The sequence below is a fragment of the Ciconia boyciana genome, chromosome 17 (assembly GCF_034638445.1).
Source record: "Ciconia boyciana chromosome 17, ASM3463844v1, whole genome shotgun sequence".
In the NCBI taxonomy this organism is placed as follows: Eukaryota; Metazoa; Chordata; class Aves; order Ciconiiformes; family Ciconiidae; genus Ciconia; species Ciconia boyciana.
In genome coordinates this window covers 7088285-7112948 of record NC_132950.1, presented here as the reverse complement: position 1 = coordinate 7112948, position 24664 = coordinate 7088285, and the positions used below count along the sequence as shown (strand labels likewise).

Sequence of the window (24664 nt, the reverse complement as noted above, 5' to 3'; positions counted from 1 at the left end):
AGAGGGGAAATGATTTGTAATCACAAAGCTCGAGTCTGCTTTACGGCCAAGCTTTGGCAGCCCAAGCAGCAAGTCAGGACAGAGCCGGTGACAGGCAAGGTCAGGTTCGAGGGGCTTTCATGCTGCGGTGCCACCAAGGCATGGGCCAGCTCTGCGAATGCTGAAACAAAACCACGATTTCGACAAAGCAGCAGCGTCGCTGTATAAAATGAAAGGCAGGAAATGGAGTGCTGGCATGCAGTGTCCGTCTGTCCTGCTGTAAAATTAGAAAGGAGGTGCCTGAGACAGCTGTCCCGGGGCTCTGCCTCACCCCTGCTTTGGTGGTGGAGAAAGAAGGGTGCCAGGGAGCTGGAGTGGGGTTGCACCAGGTGCAGCGGCTTTGGTGAAGCTTTAGATGTTTGCGCTGTGCCAGGAAATCCTCTCGCTTTTAAAGAGATGTTTCTGACTCTTTAATGTGCATTGCGCCTTTGATTTCCTCATGCTTCTAAGCAGTACCGAGTCAATTACTGTATTTCTGTTTAACTCTCTAAGAGAACATTGTATAATTAGGCTAATTATGGTGCTTTGTGAAGTTGTAAAACTCTTGATTGAGCTTGCGGGGCTGTTTTATAGCCTGCCAGGTGTAGGCAGGGAGGGCTGCCTGCCCCGTGCCCCGTGCAGGTTCGGGTGCAGCCTGCCAGCTCGGTGAGGGTAGCTTCCTTCCCGGGGGCTGCCCCGGGGGCTCGTCCCCCACCAGCTCCATCCTGCCTCTGTCTGCTCGCAGGCTGCGGTCCCTCAGTGAATCGGGTGCCCGGTGCTGGGGGGGCTTCAGCTGGGAACATGCACCCTTGGGGGCTTGTTGGGATCTCTTCTTGCCTTAATGCTGAGATTGGGAGTGGCAGTATAGCCAAGGCTGTGTTTCTACTCTCAAGTGCATCTGCAGCTAGGAGGTGACCCCACGCGGGTTTACCTACGGAGATCTGTTATTTTCCCTGGTTAGGTTCTACCAAGAACCATGCAGCAGGTTCTTGGAGCGCAGCGCTGGCTCTGCCCGTGCTAATCGATGGCAGGAGGAAGGCAAGGGCTTGTTGAGCCTGACCTTCAGGAGTCACCCTGGCTAACCTGATGCTCAGTCCAGCTTCGCAGCCAGTACAGACCGGGGCACTTTAACCCTGGCCGGGTGACAGCACTGAAGGTACATGGCCCGACTCTGATTGAAGGGTCACTTTTAACGCTGACTGATGTGGCTCGTGATGGCTGTGGTTAACGTGACCATAGGGCTGGCTCGTAGGTGACATGGAGAGGGCACGAGTGATTTGTCTGTCCCTGAGGTTGGCGCGGGTCTCCGGCGTGTGCCCTCGGGTCCCCCATCCCGCAGGGTGGGACAAGAGGCAGACAGGGGCACATCGCCGTGGGGTGGGAGGGAGATGCCCTGTAGGGATGGCTTCGGCTCTGGGGTTTCTTCACTCCCCTTTGTTCCATCCCACGCGGGAGCGTGCGGTCCCCTGACCCTGCTTCGGTGAACTCCTGGTGCTTCTCCGCCAGACCCAGGAGCGGAGCAAGGGAGTCTTGCGTAAGCAGCGCCTGCTCTCTGGGTAATGGCACAGAGATGGAGAAGGAGGCGCCGGCTGCCAAAGGCGGGTTGGGAACAGCATAAACCCTTCAGAGGGGGGCCCGGGGAGCCAAGGTCTGACAAGACCTCATGCCTGGTGCTGGGAGCGGGGCTCGTCCCGCCCGGGGGGCCCCAACCGCGCGCGGGGCCGTGGCGGGGAGCGGCGAAACGTCGCCACATGGGCTCGTGTGTCTTTAAAAGCAGGCGAAGCGGAAGTGATGCTCTCGGGCCCATCTGCGCGGGGCTGCGCGGGGAGCGGGAGACGCGCCCCAGCTGGTGCGAGGCCCTGGCAGCCCCGGGAGCTGCCGTCTGTTGGGGTTTACTGCTGTCTACGTTGAAACACGGCTTGGGAAGGGGGGGGTCGGTGGCACGGTGCCAGTCCCGGTTCGCCTGGCCTTCTCGTTCCTTTCTCCTCCTCCTCCTCCCAATGCTTTAAAGTCACATTTCCAGGCCAGACATAGAATTAATCTCTGGGCACTTCACATTGCTGGCAGCGCAAAGCAGGATGTGGGATCTTTTTTTCTCTCTCTCTGCGTCTTGGCTGACTTTTTTACCTCTCGAAGAATTTGGAAGGGCCGTGAGATTCCCCCCGCCCCCCCTCGCCTCGGTGCCGTGCAGTTTTTCAGCACGCTGATCACCCTGCTGTGGCTTCACCCTAATAGATTTCATATGCTGACACAGTTGACATCAGTACCAAACTATTTTACATGTGATCTGGTGTATTTCCTGAGGAAATCTGCAAGATATTTATTAAGAACTAATAAAATAAACCTCTCCATGAGCTTTTAGGTAGTTTTCAATTTTTCATGTCTCTCTCGTTTCCTCTTATCAATGAGTTTCTATTTTCTCCCTCCTCTCTGACCATTGCAAAAGGAAACAAAAATAAATGTTTTAAACCGTTCCTGAATGGACACTGGGAATATTTCTGTAGTGATGTATTAGTAAAGTCGTATTTTTAGTGCTGTATTGTCAAGACTAAAAATATCCCGCTGCAGTGCATCCTTTTTATAGGGCTTTGTGTGTGTGTGTGCGCGCGTGTGTGTGCTGAATGTTGTACAAGTTTGCACCAGTGTGTAAAGGTCTGTCTTTGTACTACTGCAGCTTTGCCTCCCCATCGCAGCTGGACTCCATTAGGCCTCAAAAATTAAAGTAATCCTGGTTAAGAAAGGGAAAAAAAAAAAAAATTAATCAATCTCATAGAGCTGCGTTTCCCCAGCTGAGCCTGGATACCTGCGTGGCAACCCCGCTTTGAGGGACTCCAGCAGCCCAGGCTTGCGTGGGCCGGTGGTTTTGTCGCTGCGTTCCTGCCACGAAGGGTGTTCCCTGCCACTGGCGTGCGCCGGGCTGAGAGCAGCAGCCACGCTTTCCCTGCTGCCGCGCGGAGCGGTGGGGTTAAGGGCGAGCGAGCTCACCGGGAGGGCCTGGCTGCGGGTTGCAGTCACCCCGTGGGTGCCTGCTCATTTTGCACCCTCGGGAAGCCCTTTGGGGCTGTGCTGTGCTGGTGAGCAGGAGCGTGCGTGTAGCTGGGAGCAGGCTGGATACTTCATGCTTTCAGAGGAATTTTCTACCTTTCTTGTATTTCTGTCTCCTTCAATTAACTGTGTTTGTAATGGAGAGAAGGAAAGGTGGGAGCTGGGCGCAGAAGCCGCCTCCCCTCCGCCCCCACAGACAGTGCGGGGGACCCCCGCTCCGAGGGCCTGTCCCCTGAGCCGCCATGGGAGGCAGTTCCGTCTCTCTGCCGCGCGCGATTGATGCAGCCGTTTCCAAATATAATGCGGTCGCCGGTTCACATCCGCAGATACCCGGCGGAGCACTGCGGCCGTCACTCTGGTCCCCAGGAACAGCCTTGCGTCACAGGTAGCGGGTGCTGCGACTGACGGGGGACCTGACGGCCGGCCCTGGAGCGCCGTGCGCACGGCACGCAGCGTTTTATGAACTGATGTGTCTTATGCTCCAGCCAGGCGCGAGCGCTCTCCCTCCGCCCGCCCCTCCGGCGGCTTGTCTCCTCTGAGTCACTCGCTGCTTTACTCGCGGGTGCCTCGCTTTACTGTCTGCTGCCGTCTGGAGAGCCGCAGCCGTTCAGCTTCCTGTAGAGCAGTTCAGCGAAAGCAGTAATTAGGGCCCGTAAAAATTTATTTTATTAGCACAAAGTGTTGGTGGGTAATTGGCCATAATTTGAACCCAGCCAGATTGGAGATTAATAATCATAAAAAAAAAAAAAAAAAAAAAATCACAGAAATCTTTTTACCAGAAACACCAGGGCTGTTACTTGCAAACCGTTCCCGAGGCGGGTGGGACGGGACGGGATGGCGGCTGCTGTGGCGAGGGCGGCCGGCAGCGAGCGCCTGTGCTGTACCCGTCCTTGAGGGTGTTTGACACTGGCATGGGAAGAAAGGAAACCTTGTTTTCCAAGAACTCTGCTCTTTCTCAGCTTGATAAGCATTTAAAATAAAAGCTGCACAATTGGAATTGGCAGAGCATCCTCATTCTTTTGTCTGTCTGTTTATTTTTTTCCCCTCATCCCTCGACATGTGTGCTACAGCCCACGGTTACTACACCCCGCAGAACCACAGGCCTGGAGCTCTGCAGGCGCGAGCCGAGCTCTGCCCACCCCCAGCCTGGCTCTTTGAAGCCTGGCAGAGCAGCAGAGATCCGGCTCTGTCCCCGGTTGGGCCCCGAATCCGGCAGCCTCCCGATGTCCAGGGCACTGAAGTATTTGGCAAAATGTACATTTGCAGCCCCTTTTGGTTCCCCCTTCGCTCGCGGGGCAGCAAACCCAGGGCTCTGCCTGGAGCTGGAGCAGTGGTTTTGGACCCGGGCTGTGACCACGCTATACAGACCCGATCGCTTTGGTATTTATAGACTTTGTTAGAATAGCTTGAATGCGGCCAACACGTCGGAGCGGGAGCGGTCTGACGGCCGATGCCTGCATCCTGCATGCTCATCGCGACGGCTGGTGTCAGCGATTGGAGAATTAACCGCTCCACTCAGGGAGTAAGGAAGAGCCAAGCCCCTGCACACATGTCACGCTCGGATACTGCTGGTTGAATCAGACCAGGGAGTTACTTCAGGTTACTAGTCCTGGTTGTTGCTTTGGTGTAAGGGATGCGGGGTGTTACTTCAGGTTAGTAGTGCTTGTTTTTTGCTTGGCAGCCCGGGCTGGAACCTGGTGTAACTGTTTCCCAAAGAATATTTTTGGTTTTAAAACTGAAGGTCAGCAGTTCGCAAGTGCTGCGCTTGCAGCCAACTCTGTGGTTCGCCTTGTGCCACCGGGCCAGCAGCACTTGAAATCCTGATCAATTGATCTGCAACAATATGAAACCACGAAGGGTGACTGCCAGTTAAAATTCCCCGTCTCGCCCCATTTTCCCCACCCAAAGTGTCTTTCTGCCCATATCCCCTTTCTTGCTGCCTGTCTCCCTCCCTCCCTTTCGGCTGTGTATTGGAGTTTTTGTCTATCTTTTTCCATCTCTCTGTCTCTTTTCATAACAGTTTTTAATAATGTTTTAGTTAGTTCCAGCCTTTTCCCTCAATGGATCCCATTGGAAAATGCATTTGAAAGGAAACAGTTATACACTTCCCTTCCTTTGAAACTCTGTTGGCACCTTTTCCAGTGCAGTAAACCATACAACATGGATTTTCAAAGTTTCCAAACACAGACATGCTGGCGTTAAATTTATGAAAAAATATTTTATTCGGCTGTATAGTAACTATGAGTCTCTGAGCTGCTGGTCACAGTGAAATCGAAGCTCGCTTTGGAACTGCAACAGGTTTTCAAATCTCTGCAGGAAACGTAGCGGTGCTGGCTGTATGGGAGCCCGCAGCTCCCTCGCACCCTCCCGGCGGGAGCTGTAGTGGCAAATGAAAGGGGTGCTGGGGCACCCCGGGGCTGAGCCCACCACCCTCGGGTGCAGCTTTTCTCTGCAGACGGCCCTGCTGGGAACAGTGCAGCAACGGTAGCTGCGGGGAACTTCACGGTCATGCCAATCCTATCTCAAATCACAGGGGAAAAGAGGAATTTGGCATAAAACCGTTATGTCTTATGCTTGTTAATGAATGTAGAAGGTTACGGCTTTTTAGTTACTGAGTCCCGTGGCGGGGGGGCTCAATGGCCGGTGTGAGTGTGCGTGTGCTGCAGTCTGCACGGGGTTTTGGGACCTGAGGCTCCGACTACATGTAAGTTGTTGGAGCACTGAGATCATATTTTCTAATATGGGGGCTCGGATGTTAAACTTCCTGGAATGGTTTCTCTGCATGCTGTGGGTTTGTGCCTGTGGTCTCAGCCCTTCCAGCAGGGAATTGCTCACTTGACACCCGAGAACCTCCCTTTGCATGGCACCGCTCAGAGCAGATTTTTTTCCCAATTTCCACAGAAGACCACGGCCCCCATTCACCACGAGAGGTCGGGTGGGTGAATCTGGCCGTATCCTCCTGAGGACCGTTGTGAGGGGTCGTTTCCAAACAGAGTGAGCCTCGAAGCCTGTGCTCGGCAGCACTTCCACACGCGTGAGGTGTGGTGTAATGCAGATAAGGCCTCCTGTGATAGACGAGATGATGACGTGGCAAAGAGATCCTGGCCTCAATTTTCCTCTTGTCCCTTTGCTTGCAAAATTCCTTTCCCTTCACATGGGATTTTTCCAGAGAAGTCGCTGATTAAGTGTTATCATCATGCTCAGTGCCGCATGGAGCATAGGAAGAGCTAGAAGGTTCAAGTCTAAATAAGTGGATAGCATAAACTCACTGGCTTGTGTCTTACAGCATCTCGGTTTCAGATGCCTTTCTGCATGGTATCTCTAATGTGTACAGACGGGGAACTGAGCTTAAGGAAAATAACAGGTTTTCTAGTTTTTTGACTGCTCACCTTGAGATGCAGGTGATGGAGTTCTCCTAAAAACATTTTTTAGGAGTTCTGGAGTTCTCCTTCAGGAACTGCATTTGTTCCTATTCAAAGCGGAGTTGCCCAGCATCTGTGAATTTCACCCCCACTGCGTCACCATGGCCAGCCAACAAGCGAGGGACACACAAATACTGACCACGTGCATTGAGACTGGTTAAGGTGACTTCTAGATCCCCCTGGAAGTTCAGGACCAAGACAAAGATAGAATCTAGTTCTCCGGTATAGCGCTAAGCCATCTTAATCCCCAAAACATTACCGTGTCCTGCAGCGCTCAGCCTTACTGAACACGTGCGCATTTCAGCACATCAGAAAGGGTTCTGCAGGAGGGTCTCTACCAACTTCATTTTCTGTGTCGACTGAAAATGGCAGCTTGAGGGGGGGGAAAGTGATGTGTCATTAGGACTGCCTTTTAATGCGTATGTGTGATGGAGTTAACTTGAAATTGCACAGACGACTCTAAAACTGGTGTTCCTGACCTTCGAGTGCTTGACTTTGCGTTCACGTAACAGTTTTGTATGTGTAATTCCCATCGTTTTTAGAAAAGCGAGCTTCCCTGTGGAAACGGACTGACCTCATCTGGGATGCTCGGCTGGCACGTAAATCCTGATTGACCACACGAGCCTCTGCCACGGCAGGAACGCTGGATGTGCGGGGCTGTTATCCTCCGTGCGCACCAGGCGCTGGGGGTGAGCAGCCACTGATAGTGCCAGCAAAGCAGCGTGGGGACCTAGAGAACGGGCTGCAGCCGGGCTGCTACGCTATCACCTAGCTTGTGCTGCTTTCGCCCCCTTTTCTACCTGCTTTTCCCTCTCCGCTGTCTTGCCTGGTTTGGTTTCCTCTTCCCTCATCCAAGCAGATGGACCAGCTGCTGCTTCGGTTGCAGTGGCACGTGCGAGCTGTCTGATAGTGATCACTCAGATTTCCGTAGGCCCCCGCCTCGGCAAAGCAGGGGTGGACGGAGGTGGCAGAAGGCACGCCCAGACCCCGCCGCCATCCCCTGCCAAACTTCTGGTTCCTGCTCCGAAGTGTGAAGGTGCTAGGGATTTCGCTGAAATGGTCAAAGAATTTTTAACTTGAGAAGAACAATATATTTTCCTTAACCTCATTCTGGCAAATGGCTGAACCTTTGTAGATGAAATTTTCCCAATAAATTTAGCTCGAAGAAAGCTTTTGGCATGAAGGATTGCAGCCTAAATGGTTAAAGTTTGGCAAAGTTGTTAGGAACTAAAACCAGGGTCTTATAACGGAAAGTGTTAGGTAAGCTTCACTGTAGGCACGGCGGCTGGGCTGTGCCCCTCTTGGAGGGGTGTCCTGGTGCTGGGGGTGCCACGGGCATCAGCTGGGGAGGCTGGAGGGACTGAGCAGGCGCTGGAGGTGGCCAGGGGCTGGAGCAGGAGGTGAGGAGGCAGTTCAGGCCTGCAGGCATCTGATGAGGACCCTGGGATTTACTGCCTCCCTGGAGTTGGGGGGGGGGGACGACACGGGTTTCGCTTTACGTTTTGGCATTTGCTTTGCAAACTGACACACTGGCGCTCTGGTCCCTCAGGAAGCTGTAAAAAGAAGAGCAGCAAACGAGTGAATGTGTTGAAACGGAAGCTCCGCACTTTGCTGTTCCTGCCCCATCAAAGGCTGCTTTCTCCGAATGTGCCTGTCTGCAGGCGCTTTCTCTCATTAACTTTTACTCCAGGCTTGAAGCGCTCACCAAGGTTCACACCAGAGGAGGCATGTTCCAGGCTGTCTGTTTACATTTGCTGCCAAAGACATGCCCACCTCCAGCATGAGGAGGAGGGGGGTGGAAAAGGCTGCCTTTTATTTGCTGCGATTGTCCTGGTAAAAAAACTTCACTCGGGGCTGGAGTAAATCTCTTGGGAAGCCCTGTTCACACCTCCTCCCCCGTTGTAAATAACATCTGACGCAGTTATGGTTGGGCGCATGCAGCTCCTGGGTGGGATGCTAGTAGCAGCTTGCCATGCCTGCTGCACAGTGCTGAACCGGGCTCCCATGGCAGCGTGCTCCCCGGAGTACATGTGCTGAGGAGCCTGCTTTCCTCACTGCTCCTTTCGGGGTGAGGTTCGGGGCTCTGGCTGTGCAGCTGGCTTCTTCAAGAAGGGCTGACAGATCTGTGCAGACAGAGAATAGGCCGTCAGGGGTTTTCTTGTATCAGGCTGCATCGTCCTGCCTCACCGCAGTGCCCCTAACGCCTCTTTAAGTTTCCATCATCCATGTTTTTTCTTCTTTTGGTGCAGTGTTCCCTGTTTTGTCCGGATGCCCTCTGCACGTACTGAGCCCTGCTTGCCTTTGGGCCCTTTCACCTTTGCACCCTCGCAGACACATCCTGCTTGTGCATCCTATAGCAAATATTCCCTCTGCAGCAAGAGACAGCTGGTTCCAGGCTGGTCTGGAGCTATATACATGCTGATGAGCTGTCTTGCCAGCTTGGAGGGACATACTTTCTTACGAGCTAGCCAGGAGTTATGTACATTTGGGTTTGCCAGCCTTTTAGCTGCCAGACAGGTCAAATTCATGTTGCTGTCAGTTGTTGGCAGCAGAACCAGTAGCTCCGGGGACCGCGCAGAGCCTTGAGGCTAGTGCAGATTTTGCTGTGCCTGTGTCGTAAGTCCTAGCGTCAGCCGCTCAGAGTGGCTCCAGTGAAGGCAGTGCTGAGAAATAATAGTTTCTCTGGCGATTCTCCAGGCTTTGCCAGCGTGGGTGCGACTGTAGGTGCCTTTGCTCCAGCTGTGCCGGTCTGTCTGCCTGGGACTGGAGTGTCTCGGCGCAAATGTCACTAGCGAAAGCTGGGATGTAGGTGGCTCCCCAAGCAGGAGGAGTGTTTCTGACGCTGCCTGGGGTGTTGCACATCCAAAACTGACTCCTGCAACCTCGCCGGGGCCAGGGGTGCAGAGCAGGATCCTGGGCCTGCCGGCTGGCTCAGGCACCCCAAGTGTGGAGGGAGAGCTCCGAGTGCTGCTTAGTGCAAGTGGAAATGGCTTCAATCTGTGTTTTGACTGATGGGTCTTTTCAGGAAATTTCTGAGAATAACGTTTCTAAAAATGGCTGCTTCTTTCCACTGATATTTCCTGGAAAAGGCTGCAGTTAATTTTAAACCACTATCCTTTTCCCTTTTCAAGTGGAAATGGCTCTGTGCTTGTCCTCAAGGCTAATGTCATTCTTTCTGTCCCAGCCCGAGTTGCGCGGTGGAGGGGGACGGTGTGCCACCACCCTGGCCTCCTCTTGCAGGACCTGTTGGTCTTCCAGGGCTGCAGAAATTGGGGTGTTGGGGGCACACTGTGCACACGTCTGCTTTCCCTGTGGAAACGAATAACCGTCTCTCCCTGAGTCACTTCAAAATGATGTTCTTTGTCGGTGACTCCTGGCCAGTCCCAAGTACGCAAGAAAGCCGTCTCTGAAGTCATTCGCTTGCCTAGCCTAAAGCTCTGTTCATCGGGGTCAGGAAGGATATACTGAGCTGGTTATTGCACCCCAGGTGCAAGGATCTAGTCCTGCACATGGATCCTGGGATTGGGGACGGTCAGAGCCAGAGGTGAGCTCCTGGATCAGCCGGAGGGAGCCGGCAGCACAGAGCTGTCCTGGGCAGGCAGCCCCGCGTGTTGGGCAGAGCACAGCTTCCCCTGTGGCTCTCGGGCAGGCTTGCTGCTTCAGGTGGGAATATGTCATTAATTTTTATACCTTCCCCTGTAAACCATCGACCCTTTTTATGATGTCATGAGGGATTCCTTAATTTTGCAGCTGCTTCCTGGTTACGTCAGAGAAGAGCCTCCCGTCCTAGAGCCCAGCGCTGCAGTCCAGAACGGCTGGAAACAAATGAAGTGTTGAATATCTAATGGCTTCCACAGGGAGAGCTGCTCCATCCTCCCCAGGCCCCCGGCATTCCTCACCTCCTAGGCCTCCCTCCCTCCTTCCCTCCCTTGCTCGGACAAGACGGGGTTTCAGTACAGAGCAGAGGGAGCCGCGGGCTCCCGGGCGGCCCTGGCTGCTTTGGGAACACGCGCAGCGAGTTCCCCCGTGCTGCTGCGTGTCTGGGTGCTGCGGCCGGGAACCCCCCCCCGGGGCCTTCCTGCCTCTCTGCAGGGAGAGGTCTGTACAGGGAGGTGGATTGGGGGCATCCAGGTTATTACTGCAATCCGAAGGTCACTTTGGGAGGGATTCAGGCCTATGTGCTGCAGGCGGTGGCGTTCAGATCGGCTGCAGGGCTGTGCCGGGAGGGCTGGGGCTGCCATTGTGTCTGCTGCCTGCAAATTCAGAGTCGGGGAGCATCTTTCCAGGAAAGCTGCCCATCGTTCCCAGGCTCTTTGCAGGGTATTAGCCAGGGCTGAGCAAGTGCCTCCAGGTTCCCAGGCTTTTTTGGGTGCAGATGAGCGCGTGTGTGACTCACCGGTTCCCAGCGGAGCGCTGGGAGTGCCCATGACTCACAGGTCCTCTGTGAGGGGGTGTCAGGGAAATGCCCCGCAGCTGCGAGCATCCCCCTTGCTTTGCTGCTTTATATTCCCGTAGGTTGTGTGCGATATCCACCGCAGGCAGGCAGCAGTGGGACCAGCTGCCTGGACCGGCAGTGCGGCTCTCCTTGCCTGCTTCCTGCAGACAGCCCCATCCCGCTGGGCTGCCCCATAGCCCTGCCAATGCTGCGTCTGGCGGAGGGTGACTCAGGGGGAAAACACTCTTGTGTCTGAGCGATAACAGAGCAAACGAATTGCCTTCAGGTGGTGTCAGCTTGGAGGTGACCAGCCTCTGTCTTCTTCCCCGCAGGGCAGCAGCTGGCTGGTGAATCAGTTGTCTGTGCCACCGAGCTGCTGACACATCAGCTGGGTGCCTTAGGCACGGCTCGCCCGCAGCCCCGCGCTCACCGAGCTCCTCCACTTCCTGCATCCCCTGGCCAGCCCATTATGTCATCCTCGGGATCGTGTCCGGAGACCCGTTCGTTCATTTGATTGCCTTCGTGTACGGTCCTTTACCGTGTCACCGGGGAAGGTGGGTTCAGCTGTTGCTCCCCGGGAGCAAAGCACATCCCTGCTGCTCTCTCTGCCTGCGCTGGGGCCACCTGCTGCCAGCGCCGCTGCCTGGAGCTGCAGCTCAGGTTAGGACGGGGAGGCCAGCGTGGAAACTGTCTTGCTGGAGTCCTCCCGACCCTTGGCTAGAGCAAGCCGGTTGCCTGAATCAAAGGAATCTGGTCTCCTTCGAGACTCTAAAGCTTGTTGGCTGGTGTTGTTTTAACTGCGAAAGATTCAGCGCTCCTTGTGTTGTGTTAGCTGGGATGGATATCGGAGCATGTCTACTGCTTGCTTGTGAGTTCGGGGGTTGCTGTGGCTTGCTTCCACCGCTGCCTAGAGCACGCTCGGAGCAGAGCAGCTGGGAGCCCTCGCTTCCAGGCCCCCTGCCCCGTTCCCGCGAGCACCCCCCTGGCCGAGGCCACGTGGCCTGTGCTCGCTCTGCCCTGATTGTCCCTCGCAGGATTTCCTTCGGCACATGGCACTCGAGTGGCCGTGAGAAGCTTCCTCCAGCAAATCCCTCTCCTCGGAGGCGGCTGTCCCTTGCATCGCCTGCTCTTTTCCCATTCCCATTTCCTGTGGCTGGTTGCATTGCCCTAATAGAGGTTTGGCATTGCTGTTTTGCACACCCTAGTGGGAGAGGGGATGTGTTTATCACTTTTCCTGGAGATTATCTGTTTAAGCGCTCTCTGACAGTTACAATAACAAGGGCAGCGCGTTGTGTTTCCCAGCAAAAGGACACTCGCTGCTGAAAGATGTATAGCACTAATTAGAAATACATAACATCCGGCCACATGGCAGCCTTCTCCAGGCCGCTCCATTTCCTGAGCTCAGACGACTTTGACGACAGTTGGTTTATGTTTTCCATGAATATAATGTTCTCAGAGAAACACAAATTTCTCCCCGTTACAAAAGTCCCCATTCTCTCCGTCTCTCTCTCCCCCCTCCCCACGTACTCTTTCCCCTGCGAAGCAGGTAGATTTATGAGTGCAGAAAGCCTGGGTCGGATCCTGCTGCCGGCTGGGTTGCAGCAAAGTTTGCAGCCCCTGCGTGGACACAGCTGAGAGCCCATGTAGACGCTCGCAGAGGGCGCTGCAGCAGCCACGCTGGCCGACCCGTCCCGGTCCCCAGGCTCTCTGCAAAGGAAACTGCCTCCTCGTAGATAAACAGCGCTCGTCGTGCAGACCAGTACCCAGCTGGAGGAAAAAAAAAACCTCTTTCCTACATGTGAAGAAACAGGAGGACTCTTCTACAGCTCAGAGGGTTTTCATGATCTTCAGAAAAACCACCTGTCCCTGGTTCCCAGTTGCTTTTTCTCTGTGCTCGCAGTCTGATGCTCAACAGCTCCCATTTTTTCCATCCCATCCCCTCTCCCTGCTCTTGCTCCTGGGCTCTGCTTCAGAGCAGGTAGCCTGGGCGCCAGTTGGAGGAGTCTGGGTCCAATCTCCAGCTCGCAGCAAGCAGCAGCGACTAGTACAGGGACATTTTTTCAGAGGTCCCCGTGTGCTGGATGGGAGCAGGGCAGTTGCTCTGCTGAGTGTAAGGCAGGTTAGGTGTAAGGGTGGTTAGATGTAAGGGAGGTAGGAAGATGGAGCATGCTCAGGGAGGTGAAATCTTAGAAGGTTTTAGCTGCTGAAATGAATTCCTATTGAATATGGAAAAACCGGTGTATTTCAGATGTTTATAGCTTGGCCAAGTGTGGACGGATTTCTAGTAGGACAGGAAAACTCTCTGTTAAAAAGGTTATTCTGCAGCAAAATCTCAGATCCCCTTTCCAGGATTTGCAGTTGCTAGATTAGCTCAAGGAAAAGGTTGTAAGTGTTTTTTCTAACAAGAGTAAGCCACTATCTTGTTTCCTAGCCTCATTCTCACAAGTAGCCGAACAGTTTTGGCTAAAGATTTCCGGAAGAATTTGGCCTGAGACAAGCACCCAGCATGGAAACTTCAGCTCCAATAGTTAAAGTCTGAGCCAACTGGAAAAAGGGTCTTATGAGTGGCTAGTGTCAGGCAGGCTTAATAACACGGTGCTCAAAACCCTGCCTGCAAAAAAGACTGTCAGAGCTCATGTCCCCCCAGCCGGTCCAGCATCTGGAGCCCTAACCTCCACGGAGGAGTTGCAGAGGGCTGCAGGGCTCCCGCTTATTTTTCTGGTGCAGAAAGACAGGCAAATTCAGCCTGTGAAGTGTGGGGCAATGCAAATTACCCAGGCTGTTGGTTCAGGCTGCAAAGCGTTTGATGACATTCTTGCTTTAAAATATTCTGCCTGCTCCTTTCTAGCCCTGTGCAGCGTTGCACGTACCTCGGAGTTTTGCTGGCATAGCTGATGTGGGGCTACAAGTGACTGAGAAACAAATCCAGCTTGAGAAAGCTCCCAGAAGGTGGGTTTTTAGGCCGGCTTAGCTCCCTGCCGTGACTGCAGCATGGCCTCATGGGCCTTGTGTCGGTACAGCGGGTGGTGGTGCAGCATGCAGGGAGGGTATGGTGTTACCCTGAGTCAGTCTCAGCTGCAAACGCTGCAAGTCCTGAAGCCCTGACCTGAAGCTGTGGTTTAACAAGCAGTTATTTAGGTAGCGGTGCCAGCTTTACCCACCCTCCTTTCCCCCCACACAGCACCTTTGATGGCGATGGCACAGCTGAAAGGTGACATTTCTAACCTCAGTGAGCTGCGTGATCTGGTTCACAGGGTGGCTGCGCAGGCAAGAGCTGAGAGGTGACGTGGTGACAGGAGCTGTTTAACTGATGCCGGCATTAACAGGGACGTTTGCCTGGTTGCAAGGGGAGAAGGTGGAGGGGGAATGTGTTGTGGTTGTTGGTGCACAACCTGGTATTGTGCTAGATGATTTCCTGCAGAATGTCACTGCTGCGGCTGCTGGTGGCACAGAGGAGCCACATCTCTGACCGCCTCGGGGCCCACGACCTCGTAGCAGCTTCTTTTGCATGTGATTTCTGTCCGTAGTCTGCCTGACCACCTCTGCACTGCGCCCTGGCTCTGCGGCGTGGCTGGGTGTGAGTACAGGAGGTCATCTGATTACAGCCTGATTGGGGTTTCAGGGGAGGAAGTGGAGTGCGAATTTGTGGCAGCTTTAGCTGATGAGATGCCATTGATGCTATCTGAAAACGTCGCTGGCACCAAGCTTTTCGTGACTGCCTGCGGGGATAGGATGCGGGATCGCCTGTGGACCTGACGCTGTAGTTCTGCTTCTCCTGCACCCGCTGTGGATCTGGGGAAACAGATCTGGGAATTACAGGGTTTGCCCTGACCTGGGCAGTTGGGATCTCTGCCTGCTCTTGTTGGTCTGTGGCAGCTGGTGTCCCCAGGTTATACTAGTGCTGTTCAACTGCAGGGACAGGGATCACCTAAGTGTCAGTCCAACCTCCAAGAACATCTCTTTCCATGAAGTTTGTGTCTTAATGCATCATGCATTACCAGCAGCACAGACCATTGCTCAGCTCAGAGGCAATGACACCCTGTGGACTCCAGAGTGGATTTGTTGCTCCAACCCCCCTTTTAGCATATCTTCTACAAAGTATTTTTCTCTTAATGCCAGGGTGGGCTCAGACACTTCGTGCTGTGGGCGAGAGACCTTGCTGTGGGTGCGGAGAGCTCGTTTCCTTGCTGCCTATCACTCAAAACACTCCACAAGTTTCTGTCTAAACACCCCCGTTTCATGAGCGCTCTGCCCTTTGATTGTACCCTCACCTTGACTGTCTTCTGTGGCGTGGGCACAGAAGGGCACAGCCGGGGCTAGCCTGGGGTCTGCCACCCCACAGTCTCCACGTCACGCAGTCGTGACCACTGGCTCCGAGCTCCCAGCTCAGTAAAAGCCGAGGCTCCCTGCCTCCCAAGGAAAGTGGTGAAAAGGCACAAAGAGAAAGTTTCTCCTGATTTATGGTGCTTTCCTCTTTTGTCCTACAATTAAGCTCTTAAGAGCCTTTGCTGGCAGGGCTGGGAGCTGGAGTGCTGGTGTGTGTTCAGGAGTCTTGAACAAGCACCCACCTGGACGCTTGTCCTTCCCTGCAAGGTTGTTGGGCTGGGGGAGCCTCCTTGAAATGGGGCTGACAAGCTTGGCCAGGGAATGAACTTTCAGGACGGGGGCAGTTTCGTGTAATTTAATGATGAGATGACAACGCCCACAGTAGCTGAGCTGGAACCGTGGGGAAACGACCTTTGAATTTGGGTGTCCTGTTCCTCTTACCTGCACAGTGGGCAGCTTCGCAGGCTGTACTGGGGCTGAGCATCATTGCGGTATGTCAAAGCACCGTGGCTTTATGTAAACTGGGTATGAGCTGGTGGGCACATGGTACACGTCTGTAGCAATACGAGATGTTTAATGGAGCTGTGGCCGTAGTGCTCAGCTTGAGTGAGCGAGTCACGGATGGCTGTACCTGCGACAGCTCACGTGCAAGAAACGTTTTTGCTCTCTTTTGGGTGTTTAATGTTTAATAGGGAACTTGTAGCCTGCAAGAAGAGCTGCTGGTGGCAGTGGGAAGGGCTGAGGCCCTGGTACCAAGCCTGACCATGACCACCGCAGAGCTCCAGTGCTTGGAGCCGATCTCAGAAATACATCGGGGCTGTGCAGTGCTCGTGACCCTCAGCATCGTGAAAGCCTTTTAAGCTTTGCCTTTTTGGGAGGGGGAGGACTTAGCTTTTGTACCAGCCCAGTTTGGGGGTGACTGCGAGTGTGGCTTTAGCACAGTGTGCAGAGTCCCGGGGCTACTGCCCAACTCAAAGAGTGGGGGTGCTTGCTGAAGTGCCCAGAGCTGGGACTTGCCAGACTCAGGTGCGGCAGCACGACAGCCGCGGTCGTCTTGTGTGCCCGTTTAAGACAAGAAGTGAAGAGAGTCCATCATCCCGCCCGAGTGTGAGAGGAGGGAGTGCGGGGAAGACGGCTGTAATTTCTTGAACTGGACTGTGGCCAGAGCACTGGGACTAACACTCTTAATTGTGGGAAAGGCTTCATGAAAGAGATTTACTGTCCCAGAGTGGTCACATCTTTAGTTTTATGTTTCCTCCAAAAGTTGACAGCCCCTGCAGTACGGCACTTCCTACCATTGCTTTGCGGCACTGGCTCAGCCCTGGCTGCGGGAGCAGAGCACCCTGATTTGGCTACCAGGCGCCGCTGGTGCCACCCTGGGTTACCCTCCGTGGTCTCCCCACTGGGTGCTGAACTCATTGGCCACTGTAAGAGCTGGCCAGATCAAGCCTACAGATCTTCCTCCTATTTTTTCCTGTATTTTCTAGGTGTGTTTTAGTCTTTTTCTGGTTGTTTTTAACCTCCTACCCCATTGCTCTGAAATAATTTGCACTTTAAAACCCAGTGTTTGTTCTCTGCGCCTCAGGTGTTTTGCTAGCCCCGGCTGGAACAGGGTCTCGGTGTCTTGCTTTAATCCTCTTGCCCTTTGCTCAAAATCCCTGGTCTGCCACATCAGGGGAGTTCAGCTTCCAACACCTTCTCCTTGCCCATGTGCAGCTGATGCTCGTGTCTGCGGCAGAGGTGCCTGGGAGCCGGGGCTCTGCAGGGGCTCTCCCTCCCCATCCCGGCGCTGGGGCTTTGCTCGCACGGGCACTGGTTTGGAATCGATACCTACATATTTGCGTTCGCTGTGCAAATCCTTTGCCTGGTTTGCGGCAGCTTTTCTCACAGTGGCTGCCCATCTGCAGCGTGAGGGTTGGAAGCCCTGGTGCAAGCCGGCGAGGTGCTGCAGCAGAGCAGCCTGCGCAGAGCAAATGGCACAGGCTAGTAGGAGACCCCCGAGCGGTGCGGGTGCCTCCCATCCTGCTGGGCAGCGGCTCCGCTCCCCCCCGCAGCACTTCCCTGCCGCCCTCCGGGCAAGCCCCCAGCCAGCCGCTCCCCGCCACATCTCATGGGAGGATGTGAATTTGGGGGCAGAGGGGATTTGCGGGGCAGAGGGGATTCGGAGGGCAGAGGCTGCCCGTAAGGCTTCAAAATCTTCCGTGAGCAGGCGACGCAGTGCCTGAGCGAGCGCGGGCAGCCTGGCATGCCCCACGGTGCTCTCGGCCTTGCTAAATGTAACCCACACCCAGCTCCAGGCAGTTCCCTCGAGCCAGCTCCCTGCTGCTCTCAGCAGCCTCAGAAGTGGTTTCTGGCTGGGTGTAGATGTGCCGGGGGGATTTGCTCTCACTCCAAGCCGGCTCTGTTTGGAAGAGCTGTGGTCGTGTGGCATCTACTTGAGTAACAGCTTCAATTAAGCTCTCTTGACAAGCTGTTGTGTGACTGGTGAACTAATGGGAGGAGCCCCCTCCTCAGCTGCTGAGGTTAAAACTCCAGCAGGGACAAAGATCAAATATGCAGCTAATTACCCTTTTAACACTTAAACATATCCCCCTCCTTCAGGGGAAGGCATCAGCTCCAAGCAGCAGCTTCTGTGCCGGGAGCCCTGAGTGCCGGCTCGGGCCGGGCTGGCTCAGCGCATGAGGTGGGGTCGGGCATGACATGGGCAGTGTGACTGCAGCCTCTTCCTGCTCCAGAGCAGCTACTCAACACCTTTTCCCCCCCCTACGTGGAGCAATTGGGTCCAGGACAGGTGTGAGCTGGGGAATCAGCCAATCCTGCAGAGATCCCTGCTCCATGCAGGATGCAGAAAGGGAGGCTGCGAAGGCAAAGCAAGATGGAGCGTCTGACCTGCTCCCCACTGAACCCTCTCTCTGTCTCCTAGAGTGCGTCTCTGAAGACTGCCGCTCCGTCATCCAGGAACAGGCCACGGCCCTGGGGCTCTCCATGTTTGCACTCTTGGTGAGGAGGTGCACCAGCCTGCTGAGGGAATGCATGCAAGGTAAGGGGTTACCAGCAGGATCCACGCAGCTGCCCACAAGGCAGCCTGGTGGGGTTCAGGCCCTTGTTCCCTGCTGTTTTGTACATCCCTTCCCCTCTGCTGGGACCCTTGGATTCTCCCTGGTGTCCTAAGCTCTGCCCAGGTTATGGCTGCGTCATCTGGCCTGAAAGCCCCTGATGTGTGCAGGCAGAAATGTTTGGGAAAAAAGGGATGAATGCAGAGCATGCTTTCTGCCAGCTATTGGGAAACATCCCAAAACTGGGACCTCGGGATCCTATCTCCATGACTGGTGTACTGGCACCCCGCTGCCCTCAATAAAAGGGATCACAGACATCCTGGCTTACGCCCCAAGCCAGTCCACGTAGGGAGAACAGATCTGTCTTTGCGCTTGCTGTGGGTTGTGGCTGTTCCTTGTGCGTCCAGGGCTGGGATGTTGGGATCCGTGTTGTGCATCCCCTGTCCCTTCCTGAGCCTGGCTCCTGGCTGCGGTGAGCTACCTCAGCCCTCGCATCTTGTATTTGCAGTTCAGCCACAAGACGTGGAGCAGGAGGATGAGGAGGACGACATCAAGGTTTCTGCCTTGCCCCAGGACCTGAAGGAGCTGCTCCCCAGTGTGAAGGTCTGGTCGGACTGGATGCTTGGCCACCCGGACACCTGGAATCCTCCTCCGACCTCTCTCGAGCTCCCCAAACAGTACGTGCATCCTCTGGTCTGTCTTCTGGTGTCTGCTTGCTCCCGGGGCTCCTTGTGCCACCTTTTCCCCTCACTCGTGCTTACTCCTGGCTGTGGCATTCTGACCTGAGCACCCAGGAGACACTCACTGCTCAGGGGATACTTGGCGGGGGGACTTGTCACCCTTGGTGGCACAGTGACTTCTTCATTGATACATGGGGGGGGTGAAGTGGCTCTGAGGGTGCCTGGCGGGTGCCCTTTGCTTCCGTGTGTTAGAAAATGTCCCATGAGCTGGATTTTTACCTTTGGCTTAGGATGTGTGCCTGCTTTTGTTGGGATACGTCTCCTTTACGCACTCTGCTGGCCCAGCCAGCTGAACAGGCAGGGCCTTCCTCTCTGCAAGAGGGAAGTCCATTTCCAGCATGAGCATTTTGTTGCCTTTTTTTGAGTGAATCAGGCCAACCTTGGTCAGGCTGGGCTGGCCTGGAGCAGCTTGCCTGTTCCTGGAGCTCCAAAAGTTGCCTCCCTTCTCCTTCAGAAACAGCTTGTCTCTACCCCTGCAACACACAAAGGGGTTAATTTTCTAAACTGGCCGATTCCAGCCCATTAGTCCATAATGCGGACTAGGCAATTTGCATATTTTTGGACAGAAAATCGAGTGAAGGGGCCAAGTATGGAGTATGCGAAACAGTGTCTGAGCATGCTCTGTAGCTGCTTTCCCGCAGGATTTTCCATCTGCCTCCGGTACTCCGGATCCAGAGCCTGAAATCACGTCTTATTGTTAATCCAAAGGAGCCAGAACCCAGGGTGATGGGAAGGCGCATTAAGAGTAATCCAGCAAAGTGGCTTAACCATTAATGGGTCCCCGCTCCGTGCGTCAGGTCCAGTCCTGCTCTCCTAGTTTATTGCCTCTTACTCCAGTTCTTTTTCATTTGGCTGAGGAAATGGAAATCTCACACAGGAAGTTCTGGGCCTCATTTTGTGGAGATGGAGTCTGTTTTCTGTTTGTCGGCTGCTCGGTGTGGGACCGCTGCCTGCTCATGTGAACTGCTGCCCATCTTTGGGCAGGAACTCAAACTGGGATCTGTCACGTGAGAGTGCGTGCACCAATCCCCCCTTCCCCTCGCGCTGCCTGCGCAGGGAGCCGCTGAGCCCTTGGCGACGGGCAGCCTCGAGATGGAATTTCTGATTGGGTTCGCGCAGCCAGCGCTCGGCGCCTTCCCCAGGACGAGCTGCCTCCCCCTCCTGCGGGGCGTGGGGCTGCATCCCCCCGGGCTGCCGGAGCAGGTGCGGGCTCCCGCTTGCCCGTCGAGGCGGGAGAAGGCAGTGGTGGCAGCCCACCCCGTGGCATGGTGGCACGTGGCTCTTTGGGGAGCAGTGGGTATGGGTTGGGGGACTCTACTCTGCAAGGTCCTGGTCTGCTCGGCGGAGGAACAAGGGTCTTCATCTTGTGGCAGAGGCCCAACTGCTTCCCCACGGAGGGTGGCTGAGCAGCCCCTCTTGTCCCACCCGTGCCATTACTCTGGGGCATGGGCAGCCTTCCTTGTGTTGGCTCCCAGCTCCTCCACCCTGGTGCTCTTTGGCTTGCAAGGAGCATGTCTTATCCACGGCGAGGAGGTGGGCTGCTCTTTCAGCCCAGACCTCTTCTGCTGACCCAGCATTGCGCAGCTGGGTGTCGGTGGTCAGGGACGCTGGGACAGCAGCAGCTGAGCTTCCCTCGAGGTGCGGGTACTGATGAGTAGCAGGGAATTAGCTCTGCTCTTGGGCACGACCTGGGACTTGCAATGTTTTTCCTTTCCCACCTCTAGGGAAAGGGGAGCACCGGGTTACTGTTTCAGCTCTCTATTGACACAAGCCTGCTGTCTGACCTGGGACCATTCAGTAACCAGGTAGAGTCACTGAGTCCAGGGGTTTAGATAGGAGCAGCTTCAAAGAAGTTTAGAAGTAAAACATGGGTCAGAGCAGCAGGCGTGTTGGAGTAAGCCAAGGTTTATGGGCAGGGTGAGCTCAGGAGTGGGGAGAGCATGCGAGGAGCAAGTGCAGATGCCAAGTTGCAGAACTGAGTAAGGGGCCTGTGCTGTTTCATGCGTGCTCTGTGCCCCACAGCAGCGGGACGTGCCGCGAGGTCCCCACCAGTGCCAGTGGAGAAGCTGGTTGGACACGCCGAAACCACCTCCCAGCATTCTGCAGCCATCGCTTTCATTGCCCCTCGTGGTGGCATGGGCACAGAAAAGGGACAGTAAAAAAACCCTGAAGCACAGAAGCACCCTGCAAGGATGCCATGAATGTGCTAAAGCTTCTGGAAAAACCAGGCCCCGTACCCACCTGGCAGCCCCCTAGGAGCAACGGCCTGGCCCAGAGCTTGCATCAAAGTGCAGCTCATCCGGGGCCAGCGCTGCTGCCAGAATGACGGCCTGGGCCTGGGGCCAGTGGGGCAGCTTGTCAAGACTCCGCCAGAGCCTAGGGCCTGGGCTGCCGGGGCTGTATGTCCCGAGGCCTCCGCTCACGCTGCGTTCGCCATGTTCATGATCGCTCGTTCTTAGTAAGGGAGAGAGCTGGGGGACTTTGAGAACGTCTAAACTCAGCCCAGCTGTGGCAGTTGGTTTATTGCTTTCAGCTGGTACTTGAACCCGGGTCCTGGTCTTGGAGTCTTTCCCAGGTTTAATCCCCGGAGCTTTCTCTGCAGCTGTATGACACTGCGCTGACCCCGAATGAGGATAGGAAAATAGAACCGGTGCCAAGCCAGAGTCTCTTTTTCATTTGGAGTCTGGCTGTCTGCCCATGACCAGGGTTACATAATGGGAAACATAGCTGGGGCTCTGGAGAGCCCGCGTTTCACCACGCTGCCCAGACCTTCGCGTTCTGATGCTATATATCTTCCTAATTGTAGCTCGGATGCATTTATCACACTGCTGGGTTTGAGTCCTTACAATAAAAAAAAAAAACAACTCAAAAAAAAAAAAACCCCACACCAAATTCCTCAGCTCGCTGCTTTTCCCCCTTGGACAGAGGCGGAGGGAAAGGTGTGAGGGGTGAGTGCTGCCGAAACCCGGTGTGCGGCTGCAAGCCATGCAGGAGTGGGCTCTGTGGAGTGGGATGGGAGGCTTGGGAGGCTGCGTCTTCGGGGTCCTTTTCTTGGCAGGGGCTTGGGAATGAACTCCGGCTCCTGGCACGCATCCTCTCCCTAGCTGGGGGCTCAGTGGTCCCGAATTCAAGCTGAATGAGAAGCTACACCTTTCCCCAAAACCACCCTCCTTGCTCTGGCACATTCATCCAGCTCTTAGCCACGCCTGCACAGTCACCATGGCTCAGACGATGCACTGGGACATGTTTTCAGGCCAGAAGGCCACCGAGAGGTGACAGGCTGCCTAGATCCCTCTCTTGGGGCTGCTGTGTATATCTGAGAGGCAGGGGGTATCCTTCCCCTCTGCCTGTTTGGGAGAGGGGCTCAGCGAGTTTTCTGTGGCTCTTTTCTCTCAAGTGTTTCCAGGAGCTAAACCTGCCCGTGGACGTCTCTGCTTCAGAGGAGCAGTGTCCTGTGGCTCGGGGATTGTGTGTTTGGACCAGGTGTTCCCAGGTCTTCTAGCAGCAAGCAACAGTCACTTCTGTATGTTAAAATTAATTTATATCTGCATGTTTCATGGCAAACATTGCGTTGAGGTCTGAGCAGGAGGTTGTTTAAAGCAGTGGTGTTGCCATTCAGCTGGGTTGGAGCAGTGTCTTTCAGACCAACTGTCCCCAGGAGTAATTTGCAGAGATTGGGGGTTAAAAGCAGTCTTGGGGAGAGGGGAGCAGGGTGGATTTCCTAAGGCAGAGATATTAGCAGCAGATGGGGCGAAAGGCAGATCTCCAAGGAGGCTGCTGTCGTTCAAGTGAATCCATCTCCTTTTGGGACATATGGCTGAAGAGCTGAAACGGGTGAAGAGGGTTGGGCACAGGAGAGCAAAGCTTCTCCTTGCTCTACTTTGTTGCCGCAATGAATCCGTTGCTAAACAAAGTGCAAGAATCGATGGGGAAGCCACTGGCTAGACAGACAAACTGCCGCAGGGCTGACCCTGGTGAATCTGCGCTCCTTCCACGCTGGAGCGAAGGGCCTCTCGGTTTGTGGAGACTGTCTGCAAGCATTTAAAAATGGTTAATTTAAACCAAGTATTAAATTAAATCCAAAAGCTCTGAGCACATTCTAGAGCTTACCTTCCCAGAGAGATCTGCCAGATCGCTCTCATCACATCGCTCTTGCGGAGAAGTGTCACTGAGATGGCAGCTTCCACTGGGAGAGATGGACAGAGTCTTGGACAGGGGTGCCAAGACCTTGCTGGAGTTTGCTGGAGACTAAATGGAAAATCCCTTTTGCAGATCTCAGCCTTAGTTAGTAATGCTGGCCACCAGAGTTTCCCTATCGAGACATCAAAGTGAGGATTCAGAGGTGTCTCGGTAGTGTAAACCTGGCTGAGAATGAAGGTAAAGTTGAGTGAAGCAGAAGCCAAAAGTCTCCGTGGAGAAGGGGGCTGTGGCAAAGCAGAGGCTGGCTGGGAGGAGACTGCACCTCTCCCGGGGAGGAGAGCGTCCCTCTAACTCCGAAGGCAGGTTCCCGGGAGAGGAATGGGTTTACGGATGCCCGGCTGGCCGAAGGGACTGCGTGCAGGGCCGAGTGGGGGAAATCATTGTTGCCACAGGGCAGAGGGGCCGTGACCACCTCGTCCCCGCTCTGGACAGCTGTCTGAGTCCAGGGCAAGGTTGGTGAACACCTTTTGGGAAGAGCTCCCACCGCCAACCCCTTTTGTTCCTTGCAGAGGAGCTGCTTTTAGCTCGGCTTCCCCTGGGCTGGGAGAGAGGAAACCCAGGAGGGGGATGCGGAGCACTTTGTGCGGCAGTGCAGGAGCTGGGGTGGCACCGGTGCCGACTCGCACCGGGAGCCGGTGGGCGCACGTTGCCTGGCCCCAGGAGCACGCGAGCCCAAAGCGATTGCCATCTGCACGGCAGCGCGGCTCTTGGCGGCTGGGGAACACAATGCAGGGCTTCTTCTGCGCCGTGCTTTCCGGGTTTGTTCTGCAGCTGTGGAGTTTGAATGTTAGTGTTTAAACAAGCTGGTATTACACAGGAAACGGCCACCTCCACAGGCCCCCGCAGGCTTGTAACATGGGGTCATTGTGCTTGATATTAATCACCAGGCAGCCCGCGCCCCCGGTGAAGATGGTGGCTCACGCCGGAGTGCTGTGCAGCACCGTGGCCGGCGGGGATTTGGTGAGCGTCAGGCTCGCCCTGGCACCCTCTGCTCTCTGCATGCCTTTTGCCTTGCGGTGATGCATGCCCATCATGGGCGTCCGTCTTTGCCAAGAGCTGTCCCCACGCAGACCCAGCCTCACCGCGGCCACGCTTTGCTGCGCTCCAGCCCGCGCGCTCGGCTGCGCACTTGTGCGGTGCTCTCACCATCGCCTGGCCGGGCTGCGTCCTGTCGGCGTGCAGCTGGGCTGCGCTCACACTGACAGCTACATTAAACCTGGAATCCTGAGGCAATAAAAAAGAAATTAACTCTTATTTTTTTTTCCTGTCCTAGTGGAATAAGCAAATGTAAATGTGTCTGTGGGGAAGTGAATGAACCCCCGTTCTGAGGAAAGACCTCGCGCTAACCCCCTTCTCGCTTCCTCGGTTAAAAGCTCTGGGAGCCTCGTCCCTGTACCTGGGAGCTGCGTGCCTGGGCTCGCT

The 24664-nt window shown here is 55.0% G+C and overlaps 1 protein-coding gene across 12 annotated transcripts in view; it reads left to right on the top strand.

Annotated features, from left to right (window-relative positions):
• The window catches only part of SMG6 (SMG6 nonsense mediated mRNA decay factor), a 119104-nt gene that overhangs the window by 40454 nt on the left and 53986 nt on the right, over positions 1 to 24664 (top strand). For 9 of the 12 annotated variants that reach the window (XM_072882552.1, XM_072882547.1, XM_072882546.1 and 6 more), the window contains exons 11-12: positions 18170 to 18286; positions 18811 to 18979. In XM_072882552.1, coding sequence (XP_072738653.1) covers positions 18170 to 18286; positions 18811 to 18979 — 286 coding nt within the window. Of the gene's footprint in view, positions 1 to 3389; positions 4070 to 11252; positions 11475 to 18169; positions 18287 to 18810; positions 18980 to 24664 lie in introns of those variants that run through there. The other 3 variants (XR_012045571.1, XR_012045572.1, XM_072882554.1) reach the window with 3 other exon arrangements.